This window comes from Rattus norvegicus, chromosome 4 (assembly GCF_021556685.1).
Source record: "Rattus norvegicus strain SHRSP/BbbUtx chromosome 4, alternate assembly SHRSP_T2T, whole genome shotgun sequence".
Classification (NCBI taxonomy): Eukaryota; Metazoa; Chordata; class Mammalia; order Rodentia; family Muridae; genus Rattus; species Rattus norvegicus.
Window position 1 is genome coordinate 180,992,163 of NC_141537.1, and position 21,227 is coordinate 181,013,389.

The following is a 21,227-nucleotide window of genomic DNA, read 5'->3' on the forward strand; positions in this document are numbered from 1 at the left end:
GCCTAGAGCCGAAACAGAACAAAGCAGAAAAGGAAGCTTCCCTCTCCAGATGTCTGCTAAATGTTCGTGCCAGCGTTAAGGAGAGGTGTCTGAGAGGTGCCCGTTGCAGAAGGCCAGGTCACAACATGAATGGATTCATGTGTTCGCTTGACACTGTTCATCAGCTGCCTTGTGTGTGTTGGGTGTTACACTAAGCCCTTTCCGTATGCTGCCCCTTCAGTAGTGTAGGAAGCCAGCCTCACTGGTGTCTGAGACATGATAGAATTGCCAGACCTCCATGATAGAATTGCTAAGTCTCCATCTATAGCTGGGTGGCCCATCTTATCATGGATCCACGGGCGTTAACATTTCGTCCTGTGCCCTTGGTCCTTGCATGTCCCCCTGCGTGTCACATCTGTGGGTGTGAAGTCTCAGGTGGTTTGCAGTGGCTCTGTGCTGTTGAAGAAGGGGAGCTCAAAAGACCCTTGGAAGAAGCAACTCCACTGTCTCTGTGCCCACGCCAGGCCTGTGCAAGCTCTAGCGTTAATCTTGTTGAGGATTACCAGTTCTTTTGTTTTCCAGGAAAAACTATCGTTTAAAAATGAATGGCCTCTTTTATGTCCTGCTTGATGAGGAGGATGTTGAGGTGTTTGTTGTCTGTAGTTCTCGGCCACTGCCGCCTCGTGGGCCCCTCTACTCACTTAAGGACACCTCAGGACTATGGAGGTAGAGATCTGGGTCTTGACTCCTCACTGAGGATTTGCAAGCCTCCAGGAGTCCGTGGTGCATAATGGTGTCACAGTGCACACTGGCTAAACAGAGCGAGGCTGTGTCTAGGATGTGGTAGGGTGCTTTTGTTTATTTGCATATATTTTCCCTTTTCAGCTCAGACTTCAGGGTACGTTACTGGCAGAAACTGAGGTCACGTGAGATGGGAAGCGAAAAGAGTGCCTGCTGTGGTTCTAGGGAGTTACTTAGCAGTCTTTAAAACAGTTTATACCTTAGGCATTGATTTGGACCCCCCAGGGCTTCACACAGGGCTCAGCCATTCAGGGGAGGAGCAGGCTACACAGGTCCTCTCTGTGTCACTGGTTGCCAGGATTCCTCCAGGGAGATCCTGTCGCCCCTATGGTGGCAGGGACAGTTGGTGTGCTCTGCTGTTGGATTGGTGAAGTTGATTCCCGGGCTTCTCACTGAGTTTTCTGTTCCTTGTCTACAAAGCAGAACTACTAACAGTGATCTCCCAGACACTCGTGAATGTGAAGTAGAAGCCTGGTGTGGTGCACACTTGAGGACCCACCACTTGGGAGGCAGAGGCAGGAGGATCGGGAGCTCAAGGTCGTGTTCAGCTGCAGAGGGAGTTAGAGGCCAGCCTGGATTCTGCAAAACTCTCTGGAAAGCAACAATAAAACAAAACAAAATAATTTGCTTGCACAATTTGCTTACTGAGGTACCTGGCATTGAAATTGCTTGTTCTTAGCAGTGATTGTTAAATCATGCAGGCTTTTCCTAAATTAATATCAAGAGAATGGGCAGTGACCACTTACACAGATACTAATTAAAAGGCACAGTACTTGCAACCAACAGTGTCGACTTCGACCCTGGCTATCCCGGCAGTACATTCGGGACCTTTTAATAGACTTTAAACTTGATCTCTGACAGCCACAGTGATGATGGCATTAGTAATCACCAGCTGATGATATATCGGCGATCGATAGCGGCCTCAGGCTGTACAGAAGGATTACCCCAGGTGCCTTCTTTACATCCCTATTAGTCATCAGATTAACCATCACGACCAAGCATGCACTATTGCTTCCTTTTGCAGAGGGAGGAACTGGGAACGCGGAGAATGGGTTAGAGCCAGGCATGGTGGTGCATGCCTGCAGCCCTACTACTCAGGAGGTCAAGACAGGAAGGCCGGAGTTCAAAGCCAGTCCTAGCTACTTCCTAGTAGTGACTTCCTAGCCAGCCTGGGTTCCATGAGACTCTGGCTCAGACGAAGGTGGGGATTGTACTTCTCGAGCAAAGAGATGGAATAAAAATTGAAGCTCTTTCCCCCCCCCCCCCATGCAATGCTGATACCACCCGTACAGTTCCATACTTGATTTTTAATTGAACCAGCAAATCAGTTCTCGCTTGTTGAAGGGACTCTGACTCAGGGTCTCGTGGTTTTGTCTGTTATTTTTTTTCTTCTTCTCTGTGTGTACTCATTAAGAAATATGAAGGACGTATTTCTGTGCCTTGTTATTTTGCATTTACCTAAATCTGTAGTGAGGAGTGAGGCTGTGCAAACAGACACAGAAGCTGCCCGTTGCGATCCCGTTGCTCTTACACCCCATTCTGTCAAGCCCAACAGCTGTATCTTCAACGGATGTACACATGTTTAAAAGATATGGCTGTTTCAGTGACTGTAACATTATGAAAGGGACAAAGGGTCCTGACATTAATTGGAAGGGAAGCACGGTTTTGGCTGTGCTTATTCCACAAAGGGATGTGGGTCATCCTGATATTCAGTGTTTCCATGGTGTATACGTTACCCACCCATTATCCACTTAGCAGAGGGGCAGGCTACCACATCAACTGTCATTTTTATTTACTAGTGGTCTTGGCATACTAGAATATCGACACTAATAATTTTATTAGAGTATATTGTTATAAGTGTTGTATTTTGTGATTACTATGATGTCATGCATATATATATATATATATATCACATACATGAAGTATTTTCCATGCATAGATAGGTAGATGGATGGATAGATAGATAATGGATAGATAAGTAGATGATAGATAGATACATAGACAGACAGATAGATACTGTCTGCTGTCTGAAGCATCTAGGAGGGTCCTTATGTCTCTCAAAGACAAAGGTGAGCAGAGTGTTTAGTGGGGTTTCTCTTTGGCTCTCTCCTGTGTTCCGCTGTACTGAGTCTCTGCCGACCACAGAGATTCTGTACAGCTGGTAGAGCTTTATTTGCCGTATGTAGGAATAAACCAATCTCACTGGGCGAGCAGATGCTCCCATCAAAGCAGAGGCAGAAGATGTGGGAGCGGGTACAGGAGTAAGTCCAGCTGTCTCATGAGAACTGCGGACGGCCATGCCCCTCTGCTCAGCATGCCTCAGTTCAGCACTCTGGCATTTGCTCTGGCAGAGTTTACTGCATGGAAATGACTGCATGTGGTAAACAGCTCTGGGCCGTTGTTGGACTTTGCTGCCACACCCCTGAAGACATGGTCCAGTTTTGCAAAGGATTTTTTGCTTCGGTTGTGTGGGCGATAACCACTCCATGTTTCAGGGTGACTTGCCACACAGGATAATAATTCAGAGATGCTCCCAGAGCCTTCCGGAGGATGGAGGGTACAGGCTCTGGAGTGAGGTTGTGTTTAAGTAGCAATGAAGACAGAAGGGCTCTGCCTCCAATTTAAAGGGTTCTTACATTAGGAAGCACTAACTTGTCTCGTGGCGCCAACGCTTTTATTGTGTATACATTATGAATATTAAAAATTCATCTTGCAATAAATGTACGCCTAACCTTTTACATTCCAAAGTCTCAGAGGACGAGGGGGAAGAAATATATGTAAAGATTTCCACACTGGGCTGAACACACTGTAAGTGGCCATCGATAACAAATCTGTTTTCACGCCTCATAAGAAAGGGCTCGATACCGTGTCCCGCCATTCTGATAGATTCCACTCGGGCACTCAGGGAGCTGCTGTGTTTGTGCTTAGACCTGTTCTCAGGATGTGGCCCCAGGACCAGCAGCCTTGGGGTTCGTTAGGGATACAAATTCTGGGTCTCAACCCTAGATCTATTGAATCTTAAATTGTGAGGATGGCACAGCCCGTAAGATGATTCTGAACCTTCTCGGCCTTGTCTAATGAGGAAGGGGCAAGGAGAATGAGTAGAGAAAACCCTCCAACCATGTTGACGTGTCCCCTGCGATCCTGAAGTCTTGACTCTGTAAGCAATGTTAATGGCTCTCTTGCTGATTCGTATTATGTATTCTCCCGGCTCAGTATATGCTAACAGCTGTCTTGACTAAGGCCACATCATGCTGATAGACTACAATACATTTATCAGTTGTGGAAAATGACTCTGAGTAGTTTACCTTAGATCATGGATGCGGGTGGCCGGCTGTAGAGATTTTCTTCAAGAAGATGCAGCAGAGAGCAGTGCCTCTGCTCTCTGTGGTGGTCCGTTGGCTTCATGACCGTAGGCAGAGGTTAAGTTCCTCCTGTTACAATATTGATCGGATGAAAGCCCTCTGCATCCAAGAGTTACAGAAATAGAGTCACGTTTCCAGTTTACAAGTGATCGATGGGGCCGAGAAGGGAGGAGAGATAACGAACGGTATTTGGCAGGAGAAGGTTGTATCCCCCAATACCCCTGTGTAGCAACACTGTCAATGACGGGAAGAGGGAAACAAAGAGGTTGAGGTAGTGAGACTGTTACAAGGCCAGACTATACACATCGAGAGAGGGGAATGATAATAATTCCCGTTTTTGCAGACTATCTTGGAAAGTCATTTATACAAACATCTCACCGTGTTGGGTCTCCCTCCTGCTCACAGTTCCTTACCAGGCACCTCTGCAGTCCATTAGGTCAAATAATCAAAGCCACCGTGTAGCAAGACCCAGGACCCCTCCTCCCGGAAACAGACCTGACATTCAGAGACCAATCCAGCCCTACTTAGCTCTCCAGCTCACAAGAGGCAGTGCAGGCTTGACCACATACAGACAAAAAGGTCTTTCTATAGATGGGGAGGGGGGTTAGAAGCAAAGAACTTGTAGACACCACATATGTCTAAAATTAGATTAACGTGATTCCCTTTGCTCCCTTCCATTCAAAGGAACACTTCAAGATTTTCTTATCAATACAGTCGGTGATCTGGTCTCTCCAAGCGTTCGGAGACAAAGGCCCTCTTGCTTCTGGGCACTGATGTTCAGGCCCTGTGTCTTTGTGGGTTTTATATAGTGTGGTACCAGCTGGCCCACTTGGGCCTTGGTCTGGTCTGGTAACTTCTTAAACACCTCTGCTAATGTCTGCCTCGTGTTCTGTGGGCTTCCTCTCATAGATATGAGGGGAGCTCTGGCCCCAGTCCAGGAGATTCATGCATGAGCTTGCCCTTCTCTCTTTTGCCTGAAAGCCAGAGCACCCTGTCTTCTGTACATGCCTATACCCTGCCATCTCAGGAAGCAGGCCCTTCCTTCGGACTGGCAGGAGAACACTGTTTCCTTTCCCTGTGGCCATAAAGCTTTCTGCTTGAGGTAGTCAATAAATATGATTTTTCTAGAACATCCTTGTACATGCTACCAATAAAGAGATAAAAAAATTGTTAGTTGTGCTGTGGGTACAAACTCTCAGCCAGCTTATTAACATATGCTTAAGCCCTGTGATGACGTGATATGATGTACCAAAGTTAAAAGAAGTACATTTGAGGTACTTTTTGTCCAAAGTGGGTAACTTGGACTTTTTCTCCATTTTCACAAGGTTCTGTAGCCAGGCCAGTATTCCCTACAATTTTAACTGCTTCATGTAGGTGCATGACAAACACATCCTCAACCATCTTCCTCCCTGGAGCCTCTCTGTCAGGTCAGTTCCGCCACCTGCAACGCACGGCGGACATATTGTTCACACCTCCGCTGTACTGCAGCCTCTCTCTGGAAGGCTGGGTCAGCCTCGGAGTGAGCCTGTGGTCTTCATCTCTCAGTCTCCCAGAGTCAGAGAACAGTACGGCACAGACTGTGTAAGTCACTGAGTTCAGTGGTGGTCGAGGACAGGCAGTATGCTGTTGACCGTGGCTGGACATTGCTATGCTACACTGTGCCTTGCTGGAGGTCAGGCCCAGTGAAGCAGACAGAGTGGCAGCTAAGGAAAAGAGGCTTTTCCGTTGGGGGTGGAGCAACTGTGATTACTTTTAAGATGCCGGTCAGTCAGTCTCGAACTTTTGAGTGCCCGCATCTCATAACAAGAAGGAGGGAACTCTCGGCAACTAAGATTTCTGTCCAGCAGCCTCCAGGGACAAAGACAGTTGCGTGGGGGAAACTCTTGATGCTGCTGACAGAAGCCGAGGAGAGAGCCCAGGCATGTGCTTCAGGATATGACAGAAGTAAGTTCAGAATGTTCTGTCTGGCTCGCCGCTGCCGAGCAAAACAAGGCCTTTGTTCCTTTGCTTTGGTTCCTCAGGCCCTCCGTGTGAGGATGCAGAGTGAACGGGTGCTCCATTGGCTTGTTTAAAAATGTATTTAAAGAATTGGAAATAGAAGCGGGGCTGGTTGGGAAGAGAAAGGAGGGTGTCACTGGAGTTGGGGGGCAGTGAGGGTAGAGGGTGATATGATTGAGCAATACCATTGTGTGTGTATAAAAACGTCATGATGAGACCTGCCATTGTGTGTTAGTAACTCACACCAGTGAAATAGTAATTTAAAAAGTTCCTTCAAGAATAACCTGCTCCCTGACTGAGAAACACAGGTGCACAGTGTCCGTCTCATCCAGAGTCACCATGTGGTACTGGACAGCAGGACTCACGTCTTCTGTGGTACAGCATCACCTCCTTGAGAACTGCTCTGGTTCCCATCCACATCTCTTCAGACCAGTGTGCTCATGATGTGTCTCTTTAGAGATGTCATCTGAGCTGGGTGTAGTGGCCCAGGTCTTTAATCCCAGCACTAGAGAGGAAAAGGCAGGCAGATCTCTGAGTTCGAGGCCAGCATGGTCTACAAAGCTAGTTCTAGGACAGCCAGGGCAAAACAGAGAAACACTGTCTAAATCAATCAATCAAGCAAGCAAGCAAGCAAGAAAACAAACTAACAAACAAAATGTCATCTGGACCTTACAGTGATCCTCCTGCCTCAGCTTCCAGAGTATTCAAATTACAGGCATGGACCACCACACCCAGAATCCTAATAGACTAATCTTGTTCAGACTGGTTGAATAGTATCACAGTACCCTTAACAAGTTATCAGACATCTCTACTTAGTTTCCTAAAATGTATCTGAGGCTATCCCACTCCCTGCTGGAGAGCCTGTATCTGAGGCTATCCCACTCCCTGCTGGAGAGTCTGAGGCCATCCCACTCCCTGCTGGAGAGTCTGTGTCTGAGGCTATCCCACTCCCTGCTGGAGAGCCTGTGTCTGAGGCTATCCCACTGCCTGCTGGAGAGCCTGTGTCTGAGGCCATCCTACTCCCTGCTGGAGAGTCTGTGTCTGAGGCTATCCCACTCCCTGCTGGAGAGTCTGTGTCTGAGGCTATCCTACTCCCTGCTGGAGAATCTGTGCCTGAAGCCATCCCATTCCCTGCTGGGGAGTCTGTGTCTGAGGCTATCCCACTCCCTGCTGGAGAGTCTGTGTCTGAGGCTATCCTACTCCCTCCTGGAGAGTCTGTGTCTGAAGCCATCCCATTCCCTGCTGGGGAGTCTGTGTCTGAGGCTATCCCACTCCCTGCTGGAGAGTCTGTGTCTGAGACTATCCTACTCCCTGCTGGAGAGCCTGTGTCTGAAGCTATCCCACTCCCTGCTGGAGAGCCTGTGTCTGAGACTATCCTACTCCCTGCCGGAGAGTCTGTGTCTGAAGTCATCCCATTCCCTGCTGGGGAGCCTGTGTCTGAAGCCATCCTACTGCCTGCTGGAGAGCCTGTGTCTGAGGCCATCCCATTCCCTGCTGGGGAGTCTGTGTCTGAGGCTATCCCACTCCCTGCTGGAGAGTCTGTGTCTGAGACTATCCTACTCCCTGTTGGAGAGCCTGTGTCTGAGGCCATCCCACTCCCTGCTGGAGAGTCTGTGTCTGAGACTATCCTACTCCCTGTTGGAGAGCCTGTGTCTGAGGCTATCCCACTCCCTGCTGGAGAGTCTGTGTCTGAGACTATCCTACTCCCTGTTGGAGAGCCTGTATCTGAGGCCATCCCACTCCCTGCTGGAGAGCCTGTGTCTGAGGCTATCCCACTGCCTGCTGGAGAGCCTGTGTCTGAGGCTATCCCACTCCCTGCTGGAGAGCCTGTGTCTGAGGTTATCCCACTCCCTGCTGGAGAGCCTGTGTCTGAGACTATCCTACTCCCTGTTGGAGAGCCTGTATCTGAGGCCATCCCACTCCCTGCTGGAGAGCCTGTGTCTGAGGCTATCCCACTGCCTGCTGGAGAGCCTGTGTCTGAGGCTATCCCACTCCCTGCTGGAGAGCCTGTGTCTGAGGTTATCCCACTCCCTGCTGGAGAGCCTGTGTCTGAGGCTATCCTACTCCCTGCTGGAGAGCCTGTGTCTGAGGCTATCCCACTCCCTGCTGGGGAGTCTGTGTCTGAGGCTATCCCACTCCCTGCTGGAGAGTCTGTGTCTGAGGCTATCCTACTCCCTCCTGGAGAGTCTGTGTCTGAGGCCATCCCATTCCCTGCTGGGGAGTCTGTGTCTGAGGCTATCCCACTCCCTGCTGGAGAGTCTGTGTCTGAGACTATCCTACTCCCTGCTGGAGAGCCTGTGTCTGAAGCTATCCCACTCCCTGCTGGAGAGCCTGTGTCTGAGACTATCCTACTCCCTGCCGGAGAGTCTGTGTCTGAGGCTATCCTACTGCCTGCTGGAGAGTCTGTGTCTGAGGCTATCCCACTCCCTGCTGGGGAGTCTGTGTCTGAGGCTATCCCACTCCCTGCTGGAGAGTCTGTGTCTGAGACTATCCTACTCCCTGTTGGAGAGCCTGTGTCTGAGGCCATCCCACTCCCTGCTAGAGAGCCTGTGTCTGAGGCTATCCCACTCCCTGCTGGAGAGCCTGTGTCTGAGGCTATCCCACTCCCTGCTGGAGAGTCTGTGTCTGAGACTATCCTACTCCCTGTTGGAGAGCCTGTGTCTGAGGCCATCCCACTCCCTGCTGGAGAGCCTGTGTCTGAGGCTATCCCACTCCCTGCTGGAGAGTCTGTGTCTGAGGCTATCCCACTCCCTGCTGGAGAGCCTGTGTCTGAGGTTATCCCACTCCCTGCTGGAGAGCCTGTGTCTGAGGCTATCCTACTCCCTGCTGGAGAGCCTGTGTCTGAGGCTATCCCACTCCCTGCTGGGGAGTCTGTGTCTGAGGCTATCCCACTCCTGCTGGAGAGTCTGTGTCTGAGACTATCCTACTCCCTGTTGGAGAGCCTGTGTCTGAGGCCATCCCATTCCCTGCTGGAGAGCCTGTGTCTGAGGCTATCCCACTGCCTGCTGGAGAGTCTGTGTCTGAGGCTATCCCACTCCCTGCTGGAGAGCCTGTGTCTGAGGCTATCCCATTCCCTGCTGGAGAGCCTGTGTCTGAGGTTATCCCACTCCCTGCTGGGGAGCCTGTGTCTGAGGCTATCCCACTGCCTGCTGGAGAGTCTGTGTCTGAGGCTATCCCACTCCCTGCTGGGGAGTCTGTGTCTGAGGCTATCCCACTCCCTGCTGGAGAGTCTGTGTCTGAGACTATCCTACTCCCTGTTGGAGAGCCTGTGTCTGAGGCCATCCCACTCCCTGCTAGAGAGCCTGTGTCTGAGGCTATCCCACTCCCTGCTGGAGAGCCTGTGTCTGAGGCTATCCCACTCCCTGCTGGAGAGTCTGTGTCTGAGACTATCCTACTCCCTGTTGGAGAGCCTGTGTCTGAGGCCATCCCACTCCCTGCTGGAGAGCCTGTGTCTGAGGCTATCCCACTCCCTGCTGGAGAGCCTGTGTCTGAGGCTATCCCACTCCCTGCTGGAGAGCCAAGCCACCTCTTTGTCACCCACCTGCTGTGTTTTGTATCTCCACCATGCCTTTTCTACTCTACACCTTGTTACAGTTCTACTGTGGGTCTGTTTGTCCCACTTAACCTACCTTATACGGCTCTATGACAATGGCATGAAGTTAGGTATGGAAAGCCCTTGAAGGAGCTCCAGCCTCTACAGGTGCCTCTTGCTGTTACTAGCAAGGGTCATTTCAAGCCTTCTTTTTAAGCAAATCCTCCATATTTCCCTATTAGCCTTAATTCCTTTTAGAATTCTCTGAGTGGCGTGTAGCCAATAGTGTCCTGCCTTAGAGTAGTGTGTGATTTTATTCTGGCCCTGATTGGACATACACTAATAGAATAGATTAGACTTTATTTATCATTGTATATGCTCTGAACTATCTTTTAGACTCTTGGGAATACAGAGGAACTTAATAAATACTGGTTAAGATGATGGCTTTACTATTTTAAAGCCACGTCCCATTGGGCTACAGAGACGGCTCTGTGGTTCCTTGTCTACTGCTCACCCACAGGACCTACCTGCGTGCAGTTTCTCACCCATGTTGGATGGTTTACAGCTGCCTGCAATGCCAGCTCTGAGGGATCTGACACCATCTCCAGGCCTCCGAGGACACTATGTTCATGTACATATACCCACACATGCACACACAAACACGCTCTCCGTTAAATGTAGCGAAAATGCATCTTTAAAGTTGTGCCTCACAGGTTGAGAGAAACACAAGTCACGAGCAAGAGAAAAGGTTCGGCAGCAGGGATGGCCCCTGTGGGAGACACTGACTGAGCCGTGTGTTGCTGGCATCCTCGTAACCCAGTCCTGTTTCTTTCCTGCGTCCCCTGCTGCAGGTCTGCGTGGTGGCCTACCTTGGACTGTTCATGCTTTGTGTCTCATACCAAGTTGACGAGAGGACGTGTGTCCAGTTTTCTATGAAGGTAAGTTGTTTCTCCTGTTTTCGGAAGCATCGCATAGAGAGGAATGTGACTGCAGACAAGAGGGAGCTTCTTAAGGTGCTACCTATCTGCTGACACCAGAAACTCCATTTACAGGCAGATAAAACATGTTCCGGGAGGGCGTTGGTCCAGACATAGAGGTAATGCTAGGATCTTTAATTAATTTCCATGAGTAGGGTTGGCCTACAGCATATGAAGTGGGACCTTTAATGACCCAGAACAAATGCTGAGCAGTGCAACCAAACACTATGCCAGGAAACAGTGTCTCTCTGGGTGCTCATTTTCATATCTTGGGGGTATTTGGAATATCCCAGCAATAAAACAGTCCGACTGTATGCCCCCTTGTAGGTGGGGTGCCAACACAGAAAGGGTTCACTGGGTGTGTCCGGCGGGCCCTGCTTATAGTCTGTGGGAAATGGCTAGGCTGTGCAAGGCTTGGCTGTCACGTGCTATGAACTTCCTGTCTGCCAGGGGAGTGCGTTTGATTGCAATCCTTTCAGGCACACAGCGCCGCACTGTGTAAAATGTCATCTCCAAGGAGAGGCTCGGACGGTCTCCCCTCAGAGGTGGGAAGAGGCTTGCACACTCCTCAGAGGTGGAGAACGTAAGGTCATAGGATAAACTGAGCACCCCTGGCTGGTGGCTTCACTTGGTGCCATAGTCCAGAATGAGAATGTCCTGTGTGTTTCTCTTGTCCGTCTGTAGTTGACTTCCCTCTTTGCTTCCTAAACCCGGGAGACATAAAGCCCAAGAATAAGTCAGTAATGTCATTTTAAAATCACAAAGGTAAAAAATAGGACGTGCTTAAAGTATGGAGATGTAGCTAGTGATGGCCCAGCATGGATGAAACCCCAGATCTGACCCCCAGCACCAAATCAATGGGGCATGGTAGCACATGACTGTGATCTCACCACTCAGGAAGTGGAAAGCGGGGAGATCAGAAATCCAAAAGTTCAAGGCCAGCCTCAACTGTATACTGAGTTGGAGGCCAGCAAAATTACATCATGGGATTCTGTCTGGAGGAGGAAGAGGTGGGAGAGGTGAGAGAGGAGAAGGAAGAGTTGTAGGAAGAAGAAAAGGAGGAGGAGAAGGAAAAGAAGGAGGAGGAGGAGGAGGAGAAGGAGGAGGAGGAAGAGGAGGAGGAGGAGGAGGAGAAGGAGGAGGAGAAGAAGGAGAAGGAAAAGAAGGAGGAGGAGGAGGAGAAGGAGAAGAAGGAGAAGGAGAAGGAGGAGGAGGAGGAGAAGGAGAAGGAGAAGGAGGAGGAGGAGAAGGAGAAGAAGGAGAAGGAGAAGGAGGAGGAGGAGAAGGAGGAGGAGAAGGTGGTTGTATACTCCATGATAGTGGTATAAAAAACAATCTGCTCACACTTTTTAACAGATAACTGCGAGCCACCATGTGGGTGCTGGGAACTGAACCTGGGTGTTCTGGGAGAACAGCAAGAGCTCTCGACCCTTGGACCACTTCTCCAGCCCTGAAACTCACCTTTTTGATATGAGGTCTTGGTCTTTTTTTTTTTTAAGAAGAACAGACACCTGCTCAGACTCCTTTTCTGTGAGGTTGACCAAATAACAAGGTACGATGATGAGAAAAGAGAAAGAGAAAAGAAAAAGAAAGCCAAAAAAACCTCATAAGAAATAGCGTGCCAAGTCTCAGGGGCTTAATCCAGAAAGTAAAAACATCCTAACCTGGATTTTTCTGCAGTCACGGAAAGCACCCAGGCCTCCTTCCTTGCTTCACTTTCAGTGAGACCCCCAGCAGACCCTCCAACATCTGTACCATAAAATAAAATAAAATAAAATAAAATAAAATAAAGGAGATGGGGAAAGAAAAGATTGAAGCAAAGCAACCAGCAACTGTTGTCAGGGCCAGCAAGGCTGCAGATCCCCACTGGGAAGCCCTCCTTAGCTCTATCCTCTCTTTACCCATGACAGAGGCTGACAGACAAGAAACTCTTTCTCCTCTCCTCAAGGTGACCTTCTGCCAGGCTGCTGCCAGCAATCCCAGACATTCTCTGGCATCTTCAGTCCAAAAAGAGCTTCATCTGGGCTCCAACAGGGCATAGCGGATGTCCCCTGAGCTTCTCACAGCGTTTTAGGGGGGATGAAAGGGGCTTTTAGGCGGGACTCATCCCTGCATGGCTGCATTTTAGCCCCCACCCCTGGGCACCCTGGCCTAAGCTTTTTCTGAGAATGTATTGGGTACCTAGATAGACAGGGCAAGCCTGCGTGTTATGGTGATGGACTTTTCTGTTCTCTCTCTCTCTCTCTCTCTCTCTCTCTCTCTCTCTCTCTCTCTCTCTTTCTCTCTGTAACACACACACACACACACACACACACACACACACACACACACACACACACACAACCTGCTCGTAGACTCCAGAGACCACCAGCACTTTCCTGCTTTCTCCCTGGACTCTGCCTCTGGGCCTGGCAGGCCACTGGTGTGAACCCTCTTACCTGCCCTTCTGAGTGTCCCCCCTTTTCTGAGAGCTCTTGTGCAGTTGTGGAACCCCTGAAGGTCATGTGCCTGCGGACACCTTGCTGGCATTTCCCTGGGCTGCTCTGTGGCATCCACTTCCCAGCAGCAGCCAGGCCTCACCTTCTGGCCAAGGGGAGATCATTAAATCCAAACAGAACCCCCTCCTCCCAGAGCCACCAACTGGGAAAGCCACAGCGGGTTCCAATTACAGCAGGGCAGGAGAAAGCCTGGGGGTTACATAAGCACAGAGCTGGCCTCCAGAGATGTTCTGCAGGGACACCCACACTGGCTGCTGTCAAGGTCCCAAGGTGACTCCACATGCCTGCCTTCATTGTTTATTCTTGTCATGCGGGCAAAACAGAGCGCTTGGTTTTAAATTATGGGTTTTACTGCAGGAGCCTGTTGCTGTCAGACTTAACATCCTGAAAGGAAGGTGCCACCAGGTGCCACCAGCAGGCCTGAGTGTCTGTAACCTGACAGACAGGCAGCTTGCCTGATTCTGAGAGTCACTAAGTGTGAGCTGTCACTTGGCTAAGGGAGGTGGGTACTTTCCTTCTGTCCTGGAGCTGCTGGGTTCTGTAGTTAAGGATTGAGATTGTAATTAAGCAACCTCTGTGTGCCTTGCTAATGTTTACACCCTTCTGCAAGCCAAGTCTGCACTGCTCCTCTCACAGGACAGAGAGCAACCAGGCAGCAGGTCTCTGCTGAAGGATTCCTGGAACTGGCAGTGCCCCCCCCCTTGCTGGTTTAATTCACAAATAGCCAGCTAGGGCTCCTGTGCCCTTCAAAGGTGGCAAGTCTGTATCCTTCTAATGACGATGTAAAGTCAGGGTTACAGGTATCATTCTGAATTTACAAGTAAAGAAATATTGCTTAACATGGCAATGGATTAGCTTCCCCCTTCCTCTACCCCTCCCCCCAGGAGCACTAGGGATGAGCTCCCCCCTTCCCCCAGGAGCTCTATGGATGAGTTCTCCCTCCCCCAGGAGCACTATGGATGAGCTTCCCCCTCCACCTCCCCCCAGGATCACTATGGATGAGCTTCCCCTGTCCCTTCCCCCACCCCAGGAGCACTATGGATGAGCCCCGACATCCCCCTCCTGGAGCACTAGGGAGTGAAGCCTTATTTAGGTGGCCTGGCCTGCCGGTTCATGCTCTCATGGTTGTGCATTTGTTCCATGGTCTTTGGCAAAACAATATTTTGAGTCAAAATGTATCCTTTACATTTTTAAATTATACTTTATCACTCATTTATTTTTTTGCGTGTCTCCATGCTATGATATGTGTATGTGGAGGTCAGGGGACATCTTTCAGGGAGTTGGCTCTTTCCTGGGTATTGAACTCAGGTCATCAGACTTGGTGGCAGGAGCCACCCATTGAGACCTCTTGCCAGCGCTGTTTTCTTTAAAATAGACAAACTTCTTGTTGACAGTAAGTGAACTTTCCCAGTGGTAGGTATTATGACTAGCTACAGTTTAAGGACACGTGTGTGCATCTGGGTGTGACTGTGCTTATGTGCATCTACGCAGTAGATGGGAGAGCAATCACATTGGTTGCCAAAACCCATAGCTAAAAATGCTGTGGTGAAAGTTCAGCTTGGGGCTCTTCTACTAAGAGATGACTACCCGGAGGGTAATGACACTTTAACTGGGTCTCTCCTGCTAGCAGTTGCCCGTGGCCAACACAAACCCGCTTTTCACACCGGGAACTTAAATCTCAAATGTTTCAGAAAAATCCATAGTACTTTCAATATTCTAACCCATTAGCCTTACACAGTAAATCAATATTTTAAAGTCCACTTCCACATGAAACATAGCCACTGAATGCTTTGGGGACAGGAGCAAAGCAGTCCTTTGAATATCGCAAATTACACAAATCCTTTCTAAATTTTATAATGCTGTCATTTTGCATTTATCTGATTCTTTCCCTCCAAAGAACATGAAATATGTCAAATACAGAATACTCCGGTTACGTTTCTAAGGCATAAGTTGTTTCATCCAGGCAAGGTAGCACCTGCCTGAAACCCCAGTACTTGAGGGGAGGAGGCAGGAGGATCGTGAGTTCAGGACTGGTCTCAGCCACACAGCAGAACTGCTGCTAGTAAGGGGTAGCTTTTTGTCTCCATTGCAGCATAAATCTTGCCCTACAAACTGTAGACAAGAGTTCCAATGTCTGTGGAACTGGTCTGTATCTGGACCTCACGTGGGGGAGCAGTCAGAGGTCTGTGAGCCCAGTCACAAGAGCATCTCTCTTGCTGTACGGTAGACCATATTGTGGCCATTGCCAGTGAGAACGTACAACTTTTGCTCACAGTGGTCCAGACGTCAGTGAACTAAGACAGAGATGTTTATGGAGAGTCCGCCATCCCTTGCAGTTAGAACTTTAACCAGTCACGTCCAGTCCCAGAGCTAACACGAGTCATCTACTTTTTACAGCCACGTTTTGTTTTCCTCCCAGAGGCCTCTTGGTTGGGGTTCTTGACTATCACCGCTGTAGAGCGCTGCCACGCTAAGCACGTCTGTTTTTCATTAACCCTTATTGTTAGTTGATCAATTTTTAACAATTTTGACCAGTGTGATGTTTTCATTACAGAAACCTGTTTTTTGCTTTCATATCTTGTCTCTACCCTGTGACTGGCTTTTCCCAATTTTATAGATAAGTGTGGGGTGCCCTCTGGAAGAGAGGGCTTCTTTGGGATTCATTTGCGTTACTTGCTAAAGCTAGACATAAACAGTTCGCAGGCAAGCGAAGAGGTCGTTGCAATCCATAAGAAAGGCCGGCTCTGCATGATAAAGGGTTAAGGACTGTTTCCCAATAAATAAGTATAGAGCTGTCATGGCGGCACACATCTACAGTCCCAGCACTTGAGCGCTGGAGGCAGGAGGATTGGGAATTCAAGCCCTTCCTCAGCTTTAAAGATAGTACGGGTCAGCCTGGGGTACGGGAGCAAAAGCCGGTGATTTAACTGATCAGCGTGGGAGTAAGATCCGCGTCTTGGGTGTTATATTTTGAGAAGAGAATGGCCCGTGCCTCAGAGAGCTCAAACAGTGTTCACTGGTTTGCTTTGCAGTTGCTCTGGTAACAGGAAGCGCTTCTTCTCTCTTGCAGGTGTTTTATTTCCTGCTGAGTGCCCTCGGCCTGATGGTCTGCACGCTGGCCGTGGCCTTCGCCGCCCACCACTATTCCCTGCTTGCACAGTTTACCTGTGAAACCTCCCTGGATTCTTGCCAGTGCCGGCTGCCTTCCGCGGAGCCTCTCAGCAGGGCCTTTGTTTACAGGGATGTGACTGACTGTAGCAGCATCACTGGTACTTTCAAATTGTTCTTAGTCATCCAGATGGTTCTAAACCTGGTCTGTGGCCTGGTGTGCTTGCTGGCTTGCTTTGTGATGTGGAAACACAGGTACCAGGTCTTTTATGTGGGTGTTGGGCTGCGCTCCCTGATGGCTTCTGATGGCCAGCAACAAAAGGCCTAACAGGTTGGCTCCGTGGGAGACAAGCTCAGAAACAGCACACCCACCGGCCAGCCGAGGCGAAAACCACAATTTTTTAAAGGCAAACTTTTGACAACAAATACCTTTTCATTCTCTAAATGTGTATTTTTAGATTTTTTTTCCCGCAGAAAACAAAAAAAAAAACTTATTTTTGGATCTCTATTGTACTTTAAAAAACAAAACAAAACAAAACAAAAAACTTTTTGTGAGGACAGGGGTGGAGAGACACGGCTCACAAGGGAAGAGGACTCACTGCTCTTGCAAAGGACTCGAGTTCAAGTTCAGTTCCAGAGCCCAAGTTGAGTGGCTCACAGCTACCTGTATCTCCAGTTCCAGGGACACTGGGTGCTGTGCGCATGCGCGCGCACATACGTAATTTTACAAGCCAACTTATTTTTAACGTTCTAATGAGAAACAAGATTCAAATTGACTTGGTGAACACCAAAAGGAAAAGAACAACAGACAAGGGACGAATGACCTTGAGCCGGTGCTAAGCTCTGGTGCTTATTTAGCCCTACGGCTCTCCCATCCCCGCCCTCCTCTGCCTTTGTGTCAGTCCAGTGCGATGGTGTGAACTGGCAACGCAGGCCATTCCCTAGACCCTAGATTCTTCTAGCTCTTTCTGCCGCCTGCCATTATCCCCTTGGTGTCTTGAGAAAGGTCTAAGGAAAGCCGGGTCTCAGTTGAGAGGTTTTATTTTTCACAGTGGAGATGTCTTCAAGGTATGAAATGGCTTTTTTAAAAAACCTAGTAGAACAAGAAGGCTCAGTGATTCTGAACACCTGGGCAGGGTGCAGCCTTCCGGTTGCCTTAGCTCTGATCCATGAGTGGGCTGCAGCCTCGAGAGGTCTGATTCACCATAATTGAAAGGTGGTGCTGTTGTATTCTTAACGACGTAGAAAGTTTAAAAATAATTATATTATGCCTCTAGACTGTCATCTAAAACAAATCATTAAGACTAATTTCCAGCTAATTGTTCATTAAAATTATGCTCAGGATTCTGTTTAATGAGCTCTGGCTGTTCTTAGGCAGCACCGCTGGTGTTAGGAAAAATTACAGCCACAAGGGAAGATGTCTGAAGATCTACTTTTCCTGGAAGATAACCACCACAAAAAAAGAAAAGAAAAGAACACTCAGGTTTAAAACACTCTCAGAGAAAAAAACAAGAGCATTTGTCATGGGAAATACTTCTATTAATAGCTCGTCTGTGATACATTGAGAAAAATCTCCCCTTGACCACCAAGTACCTTTAATGGGGATTGGGAACTACGGGTGAGTCCTGTCAAACACATGGACTTCCTGTGAAATCCTAGTGATGATGACTTTTACAGTTGACCTAGAGACAGAATGCCTCGAAGTCCTTGTTTGGGTGATATGTCCACAGTTAGGGCATTTAGGTTCAGTTTAGACTTAAGTCACAGTACTGGTTAAGACAGGCTTTGCTATGTAATTGGTACTACCCAGGGCAGACATGCATCTGTGGGTCTCAGCGAGTCCCAGGTCCCAGCTCAGCCAGGCTTGCCCCCACTCTGCCTATCCATATACTTTCCTGTCACAAAATTCCCCCCTAGAGAACACATACCCTTTTGCCTTTGAGGACTTTATATGATGCTGATAATGGAATCAGTCCTTCATGATCCACACACCCTACCTGAAGGAAAGGGATCACCACTGACTCTTATTCCTGATTAACAGATGCTTAAACTTTTTGCATTCTGACTTGCTTCCCGATCACTTGATCACTCGATCACTCGGGTCAAGGCAGCCCATCAGAGAGGATGGTGAGTAAAATTCCATCAGAGGAACAGGGGTGGGGCGGGGGTGGGGCAGGGGGCTGGTACATATCTTTAATCCCAGCACTTGGAAGGTAGAAGGAGATGGATTTCTGTGAGTTCAGAGCCAGCCTGGTCTACAAAGAAAGTTTCTAGGACAGCCAGAGCAGACAGAGAAACCTTGTCTTGAAAAAAACCAAAACCAACCAAACAAAAACAAGGGAAAAAAAAAAAAAGGACTGATCTCAGACAAAATTGCATGAACACAGCACGAAGTTTCCTGATACCAACCTGGGATACCTTTAGTGTTTGTTAAGAATAACCAGCTCTGGGCTCTGAAGATAGTTCAGTAACCTAAGTCCTTGCCATTCCAGTAAGAACTTGATCCCTTATAGAAAGGCCAGGCATAGTGGCGTGGAGGAAGAGAAGGCCACATCCCTGGGGCTTCCTCAACAGCCATCTCTTTTTTTTTTTTTTTTTGGTTCTTTTTTTCGGAGATGGGGGGACCGAACTCAGGGCCTTGCGCTTCCTAGGTAAGCGCTCTACCACTGAGCTAAATCCCCAGCCCCAACAGCCATCTTTAATTTAGCATTTGAATTCTGGGTCCATGATGAGAGAGTTTGTCTCAAGGGAAAACAAACAAACTGAAAATAACCCAGAGTGGATAGCTGACCTCTGGCCTCACACAGTTAAGAGGAACCAAATTCACATTGACCTGGGATAGTGTCTATAGAAGCAGGAATGTGGTAGAGGATCCAGGATGTCACGGGCTGTCCTTTCAAAGTGAAGCTATCCTCCAGTCCGTTTCTGTGCACCCAGCCCGGCTGAAAGCACACACAGAATGCCTTTGTCCAACAAACTCAGCAGGGTTTTGTTTTTGTTTTCTCAATGAGAAAATGAAGATTCCCCGCCCAGTTAAGTTGCGCTATGATTTGCAAACGACTCACGGGGTGGTGGGGGTGGGTGGGCATTTTAAAGGGTAGAATAATTTTAGCCTGCGGGTTCCTACTTTCTAACACAACCAAGAGTTGGGGTGGTTTCAGCTCATGATACGACGTCTGCGCAGAATGGGGGATTTTACTGTTATGATCAGATATCCTTAACTCCCCAGAGAGGGGAAACGTTGTAAGTGAAGAGAAGGAGCAGAGCCCGATGATGGGGCCCTTCGCTGGAAGCTTGCTATATGCTGGGATGTGTAAGGATTGGGTTGCATGAAAAACAAATGGCTTTGGGCTGGATTTGGAGTATTTTGACGTTATGTTTTGCAAATATTGAAGCTTCAGTAAGGGCAACAGAGAAGGAGCAGGCACACAGCTTCTCACTTAGCAAAATGTTACACTTCAAATCTGTCGCAGAGCCAGGACGGTGACTGTGCCTTCCAAACTGTAGAGCAGTGAGCTTTGAGCAGCTCCCCCCTCCCCCAGCCTCCTTCAGGAGGATTAAATGAATCAAGACTTTTCCAAGAGGAGAAATGGCCAGGGCTTGGGATAGGAATACGGCCACCTGGGTTTACAGACTGTAACTGAGCCCACTCAACGGGTCTGCGCCTTTACGGTGACTGCCATCTGTGGCTCCAAACTCCATCCAAATTGGTGTAGGCAGCACCTTGGAGCCGTGCCTAAACCGTAGCTACTCAAAAGCCCTAGAAACTGTAGTCAAGTAACAGGCATCACATGCCCCTATTTGGATGCAGAACTTAGATATTCTCTTTCGACCGCCTTCCAATGTGTTCCTACAGTGGAATTCCATTCTATATTACTTTTATCCATGTCCAAGACCTGAGGATCTCCTGATACTTCTTCACTCATGTCTCTGTGCATTATATCTGGGGCATATTTATGAAACTGCCTTGATAAAAGCGACCCAAGGGGTGTCAGGAGGGGCAACTCTGAAGGGGCTACTTAAAGACGATCAGAAATGAACTTGAAAGCTGTCCATCACTTGCAAACATGAACTGTGTCTTGATATTTCCTGATGACTGTCTCTGAACTATTACCGTGTGATCACCTCTGTATAAATATGCCACTGGATTTTACTCTTGTTAACCCAGAATGTGCTTTAGCTGTGTAGTGTAAGTTCAGCCTATCTGACGGCCAACTGCTTAGTGTTGAAGTCACTGAAAAGAACTCACGTCTTCTAATTTTCTTGTCTCAAGTGAGCACTGCCTCTTTCAGAGCCATGGGTCTGCATTACGGGGCTGTAATCTCCTTTCCTGGCCTTGATCAAATCAAGAGTAGAAGATGGAGTGTTTCTATACACTTGAGGTGGTTATTTTTAAAGGGTGTGTGTTTCCTTTCTTAATAAACTTTTCATAATCCACAAAGACATGGTGTTGAATACGTTTTATATTGACCAGGTGGTGTGTGTGAACTTGTATATGTAAACTCTCTCTGGTTAGTGTTTGCTTCAGAAACACGGCTTGGAAACCTCAGATCATTATGTTAAGTGAAATAAAGCCAGGTTCAGTAAAACCAGTATTGCGCGTTTTCTCACGGACATGGAGACTAGAACATGTGTGTGTGTGTGTGTGTGTGTGTGTGAGAGAGAGAGAGAGAGAGAGAGAGAGAGAGAGAGAGAGTAGCTCATTAAACTTCAAAGAGGACTATAAGGGAGGAGGGAGAGATCTTAATGAGGAGGGTGAGGGGAAGGGAGGGGATGAACATGGTGACTGGAAATTAATTATCGCAGTGAAACACATTCTATGCTAACTTTAAGAAATGTGATTTAGGGGCTAGAGAGATGGCTCAGTGGTTAAGAGCACTGACTGCTCTTCCAGAGGTCCTGAATTCAATTCCCAGCAACCACATGGTCGCTCACAACCATCTGTAATGGGATCTTCTGATGTGCCTGA

The 21,227-nt window shown here is 48.5% G+C and overlaps 1 protein-coding gene and 1 long non-coding RNA gene across 3 annotated transcripts in view; one reads left to right on the forward strand and one right to left on the reverse strand.

Moving 5' to 3' along the window:
* Positions 1 to 20,847, forward strand: part of Sspn (sarcospan) — a 35,210-nt gene extending 14,363 nt beyond the window's left edge. Inside the window, exons 1-3 of one of the 2 annotated variants that reach the window (XM_087658994.1) lie at positions 5,497 to 6,089; positions 10,527 to 10,613; positions 16,221 to 20,847. In XM_087658994.1, coding sequence (XP_087515120.1) covers positions 6,081 to 6,089; positions 10,527 to 10,613; positions 16,221 to 16,586 — 462 coding nt within the window. In that variant the 5' untranslated portion in view covers positions 5,497 to 6,080 and the 3' untranslated portion in view covers positions 16,587 to 20,847. 2 annotated transcript variants of the gene reach the window in all.
* LOC102549898 (uncharacterized) lies at positions 3,434 to 13,265 on the reverse strand. The gene is made up of 5 exons (XR_015687153.1): positions 13,091 to 13,265; positions 12,317 to 12,401; positions 12,114 to 12,180; positions 10,203 to 11,356; positions 3,434 to 6,648 (listed from the first exon to the last, which is right to left on the reverse strand). It is a non-coding gene; the product is annotated as an uncharacterized LOC102549898 (long non-coding RNA).
* Positions 20,848 to 21,227: the final 380 nt, after the last annotated feature.